The sequence below is a fragment of the Ursus maritimus genome, unplaced genomic scaffold (genome assembly GCF_017311325.1).
Source record: "Ursus maritimus isolate PB19 unplaced genomic scaffold, ASM1731132v1 scaffold_23, whole genome shotgun sequence".
NCBI lineage: Eukaryota > Metazoa > Chordata > Mammalia > Carnivora > Ursidae > Ursus > Ursus maritimus.
Genome location: NW_024424786.1, coordinates 33,645,514 through 33,651,572, shown reverse-complemented (window position 1 = coordinate 33,651,572; position 6,059 = coordinate 33,645,514). Strand labels below are relative to the sequence as shown.

The following is a 6,059-nucleotide window of genomic DNA, read 5'->3' as shown; positions in this document are numbered from 1 at the left end:
AATTATCTAATAAATAGTTAATGCTAAAAGTGCTTTTAGTTAATGGATCTATTAAGTTACTCATCGCATGGTCATTAGTTAATAGGCCATACACCTAGAACTTAACACAGTCTTTTGATGTCTTTTGACTTGACACTTTGACAAAACACTTCTAGAATTTCTATGTATATATGTTAATAAAAAGATGCTTATGTCTCTGCCATGTTTTCATCTGACCAAATGCCATGTTCCATCTTCTCTCTTATTGCAGCTGAAATGACCAGATACATGAACAAGGTCCAAGGCAGAAATCAAACAGAAGTGACAGAATTTATCCTCTTAGGCCTCTCGGACAATTCAGATCTACAAATTGTCCTCTTTGGATTGTTTCTATTAATCTATATGGCAACCATGGTGGGTAATTTGGGGATGATTGTGTTAATTAAGATTGATCCCTGTCTCCACACCCCCATGTACTTCTTTCTCAGCAGCCTCTCTTTTGTTGATGCCTCTTACTCTTCTTCTGTCACTCCTAAGATGCTGGTGAACCTTGTGGCTGAGAATAAAGCCATTTCTTTTAATGGATGTGCTGCCCAGTTCTACTTCTTTGGCTCCTTCTTGGGGACTGAATGCTTTCTGTTGGCCATGATGGCATATGACCGCTATGCAGCCATTTGGAACCCTCTGCTATACTCAGTTCTCATGTCTGGGAAAATCTGCTTCTTGCTAGTAGCTACGTCTTTCCTTGCAGGTTTTGGGAATGCAGCCATACACACAGGAATGACTTTCAGATTGTCCTTTTGCGGCTCTAATAGGATCAACCATTTCTACTGTGACACCCCACCCCTGCTCAAACTCTCTTGCTCTGACACTCGCATCAATGGCATTGTGATCATGGCTTTCTCCAGTTTTAATGTCATCAGTTGTGTTATGATTGTTCTCATTTCCTACCTCTGTATCCTCATTGCCATCTTGAGGATGCCCTCTTTAGAAGGCAGGCACAAAGCCTTCTCCACCTGTGCCTCCCACCTCATGGCTGTCACCATATTCTTTGGGACAATTCTCTTCATGTATTTGCGCCCTACATCTAGCTATTCGATGGAACAGGACAAGATTGTCTCTGTATTTTATACAGTAGTAATCCCTATGCTAAACCCCCTCATTTACAGTTTGAAAAATAAGGATGTGAAAGGGGCCTTAAAGAAGATCTTACAGAAACACAGACTGTAAAGCCATGTTACATATCATCCTGTTATGCAGAAGAAAATATGTTTTCATATTAATTTTATTGTCTGGTTGCTTAAGCTCTTTGTGTGTGTGTGTGTGTGTTAAAGTAGATTGCTTAAAATGAGGTATACTTCTAAATCTTCCGGTGTCTTGAATGTGTATTCATGGGCCTATATGATGAATAAACATAGTGGGGGAGGTTGGTGCTTGGTAAAGTACCAAAATACTCGGTTTTCACTGACCTGGGTTTAAGTTCCAATTCCAATATTTAGCTTTTCCTGATCTATGTATGTCTTTGGGATCTGGGCAAACAGATTCTGAGACAGATATTTGTATGCATGCAGGAGGTGCAGTGGAGAACATTCCCAGGAGCAATACCTAGAAGGCTAGAAGGGAATGAGGGAAGCAGGGCTGAGTCCATAGGAGTTGAACAGTGATGGAGCTGCAGAGAGTAGTCATCCAATTCCACTTGCAGCTCTGTGGCCAAGATGATTCTTCAGAGATAGCCCAAATTGTGGGGGAAAAAAAAAGACCAGGTGTTTGTACCTTCAAAATGACCAGTTTTGGAAATGGCTCATCCACTTGGGCATGGGCATTCCTTTCAGCAGGGGCGATTCCCAGAGTGGAACTCGGCTGTGAAGTGTCAGTTGCCATTGCACTTGGAAGCTGAGAAAATAAGTGCTTCAATCCTGAAAGGCAAATCTGGGTGGTATGCCACAGCATCCGTCATAAATAATAACACTACTCTACTCACAGGGATGTCAAGAATACCAAACAAGATATGAGGAGGAGTCTTATCAGAGGTTATAATATGGGTACCACAGCAATAATGGGGTAGCGTTTTACTGATTTTGTAAAGTAACTGGAATATCATGAGGGTAGTGAACGATGTAATTTCACTCTTAATCGTCAACCCTCCCAGAGTTTTGCATAATTTTCAATAAACATTTACTGAAAGTAAATTATTTATCTATTGTTCACTGTAGTGGGGGAGGGGGCTGTCAATGTAGGAGCAATGGGGAAACTGCCTTCTCCAATGAGATGACGTGTCAAAGGAGGCCTGATGATTTGGAATAGGGTAAATGTCTGCTCGCTATTTCTTTCCATCCCGCTATCCTCTGCAGACCTTGAGGGAGAACACCAGCGCTCCTCATGATCCAAGTAAGACCACTTTACCACAACCACCCCCCACCCCGCAAATTGGTTAGAGACCACAAAGGATGTATTAACTCATCCTGTCCACTCTGAGTAGTTCCATCCTCCTATAACTTCCATTTTCAAGTGTTAATCAAAATTTCTCTCAACGACATTCAAAACCGTATCATGCTTGATATCCTCCTTCATGTCCCCTTTTGCTCTAACTCATAAAGTATAATATCTATCCTTCAGCTGCTTCTTATTCACCAACGTAAGAAAAGTGGCACTTGATCAATATTCATCACTCCTCATTGCCCAACTGAAATTCCGTGGTCCATTAGGTAATGACTCATTCTCAATCACCCTCATTTCCATGATTCTACTGTCTCTCCATTCTGCTCATCTGATTAAATTTGAACTTAGTGAAACTTGTTTCTTTGTTCTGTCCTCCACTGAAGCTGCTTATTGCAATTAGAGATAAACTTTCAGTACCCCATTGTCTGTTGCTGATCTTGTGTCATGCTTCTTCCTCCAAAATAAAAACAATTAGATAAGGTCATACCCATCTTACCATCACTAATCTTTCTACACATACTTTTATTCCCACTTATCATATGGATAATGTGTCCCTTGCTTCTTTCACATTTTTGGAGCTTTCCATGAACTTAACTTCAGAAATTGTATTTCTACTCTCCCCAACCACTGGTTTCTCAAACTCTACTGGAGTGTTCTCATTTCTTTATAAACATCATCTAGTATCACCCTTCTAAATAATTTATTTGGCTGAAAGTCCTGTCCAGTCATCAACTTATTTCTCTCTCTCTCTTTACAATGAATCTTTCAAAAGAACTACCTCTGGTCCTTGTCCTTATTTCCTCAAATTCCATTACATGTTCCAATTGTATTTCTGTACCACTTCTCCATTAAATCCAACCTTGTCATGGACACATGAGAGCTTAACATTATTGCCTCTAAATATTGCTCTTCTATCATACTTGTACTTGGTATCTCAAGAGAATTTCCCATCATTAATTTTTTCAACTACCCAAAAAAACACACATTTTTAGATTTCTATGCCACTTCAGTCTTCTGATTTTCCTTCTCCTTCCACTGCCACTTTTTCCTAGGTAACTGTGATAGCTTTTCCTCCTCTTCCTCATGTTAACCTCCAAATTGGAGCCAAAGACTTAATCCTTTACATTAGTACATGGTACATTAGTTCTCCATCCCGTTCCCACTTTTTAGGTGATCTCAGAAGTCTGCAGTGATTCCAGAATCCACATGTCTAGCCATGATTTCTCACTTGAGTTCCAGATTCATATATTGAATTGACAACCTGGCATCTGGGGACTCTGGACACATGAAAGGATTACAAAATAAGCTTTCTGCACTTAGTTATCATACTCAAACACCTGTAGACTGATCACATCTTTTGTACTATGAGGAGGGTCTGTACCTTAACATCACACCTATGTGTCATTGAGTTTAAAATATCCTTCTCCATGGTATCTTATAAGTTGTATCTTCTTTTTTTTTTTTTTTTTTTTTTTTAAAGATTTTATTTATTTATGTGACAGAGAGACAGCCAGCGAGAGAGGGAACACAGCAGAGGGAGTGGGAGAGGAAGAAGCAGGCTCACAGCGGAGGAGCCTGATGTGGGACTCGATCCCCGTACGCCAGGATCACGCCCTGAGCCGAAGGCAGACGCTTTAACGACTGCGCTACCCAGGCGCCCCTATAAGTTGTATCTTCTGCTATATACCTCAGTTTGTGCTTAGAATAAGAAAATAGACACCCTTTATATCTTTACCCATAATCCATCCAAAGATTATTCATAGATATACAAAACTCTGCATACATTTAATGTATATAATTTGTTGTATTTGGGCATACACACACTTCAATAAAACTGGTAAACTATTAATGGAAAAACTAGCATGTAACCTGTACTGGAGCTTTAATAGGTAAAAAAATTAAATTTCTGATCTCCTGATACTTCTTCTGATCTCCTTATATTTGAGTGAGGAAGACTTTATTGTCTATACCAAATTTGCATGTGTGTGTGCATAGAGGTGTTAGGGATGTGTGTGTGTGTGTGTGTGTGTGTGTGTGTGTGTGTGTTTGACATGGGTATGAGTGGTGTTTTGAAGAATAGTGAAGCAGGCAATAAAATAGGGAATGGTGGCATCAGAGAGGAGCTTTCTGTGGAAATAACATTTGAGAAGGATTGAATAAAAATAATGTCATCTGAATGTCTGTGGAAGAACATTCCAGGTATACTTACAGTAAATATAAAGGCCCTGAGGCAAGATCCTCCCTGGTTTGTTAAAGGAATAGTAAGGAGACAACATATACGTTGACCGATGTGAACAAATGAAAGAAGGAAAATAATTTCAATCAGGAAGGTGTTTGGGAAGGAGTGACTGATCAAATAAGTCTGGTAGTTCATGAATAGGCTTTGGACTTCACTTTTTCCCATTATCCTGCAGTAGCCATCCAACCCCAATTCCAGAATGCAAGCTCCATGAAGGAATGAACAAGATGGATTTTTTGGCTTCTCTACCAGTACCAAGGAATCTTGTATGCTCCATAACACAAGTCTACTAAATATTTGTTGAACTAATCAATTAATTAATGCACCAAGAGCCATATTCTAGTAGAAATGAATAGCAACCATATTTTAAGTGAAATTCTGAAGTTTGGAGGCAGGATCTCATCAATCTCATACCATTTAATTCAATGTTATGCTCAATGGAGTCTCAAGATGAAATAATTTTTGTACCTCTCTCAATGCCTAACTTACTCTCTGCGGTATAAAGTGGTTCACTGGGGAGAAAGTAGTCCCATTATCTCAGTGGAAAACAAATGCATGTTTTAATTTTGGATTAGCACAGTTCGATTTTTAGTGTTTTTCAGAGACTAAATCTCAAGAGGATCATCACAGACTTAATAAGGCTGACTGTCTGCTTTGATCCAGAAGCAGCATTTTCTACTCTTTGTTGAATTAATTAACCATGTCTTAATTCTGTCATAGCTGGATCTCTTATACCACTTCCATTTTCATCAAAGCTATAAATTTCGCATTGTAAGACAGAAAACGTGTATTCCTCCCAAAAGCAATAAAACACAGCTAAACTAATAACCACTACTGGTGAATATTAAGGACAAAGGTAAGATAATATGATTGCTCTCAAAGTGTTCAGATATAGAAAGTTTCCAAGAGAACTCAAAAAGCATCAAGTAATTAAAGATCTCAATTAAGATATGTCTGAAACACTAAATTTAGTGTTCCCAACTAAAAGAATTCGGATTTTGTCTTTAGACGACAGAGATTTAAGATCACTAATAACAAATGAGAATTTTATAGAATATTCAGCATATACAGACACATACATACATGAATATATATATATATATATATGTATATCCATGTGTATATATACATATGTGTCTGTGTACAAAACAGAAATTTAGTTAACTTTTTGTAGCAAGAATGCCATATATAATGCAAGTATGTTTGTATATGCATAAAGTAGAGCTCTACAGAATTTTAAATTGGTTATTTTACAGGGTAAGGTTTTTGCTGACTTTGAAGATAGATCAGTTAAAAGACTGTTGCAGTAATCTAGGTGAAAGATAATGTTGGCTCCGGACTTGGTAGGAATGGAGGTGGTAGGAGGTAGTTGATACAGATGTTTTGAAGGTAGAGCCAACAT

The 6,059-nt window shown here is 38.5% G+C and overlaps 1 protein-coding gene across 1 annotated transcript; it reads left to right on the top strand.

Annotated features, from left to right (window-relative positions):
* The first annotated feature begins 255 nt into the window (after positions 1-255).
* Positions 256-1,209, top strand: LOC103666237 (olfactory receptor 5AP2). Its single transcript, XM_008694254.1, has one exon. It carries the CDS (start codon positions 256-258, stop codon positions 1,207-1,209), a length of 954 nt encoding a protein of 317 aa, XP_008692476.1.
* Positions 1,210-6,059: the final 4,850 nt, after the last annotated feature.

What these genes read in the sequence shown, in the direction of transcription:
- LOC103666237 (XM_008694254.1), top strand. Translation starts at nt 256, where the DNA reads ATGACCAGATACATGAACAAGGTCCAAGGCAGAAATCAAACAGAAGTG.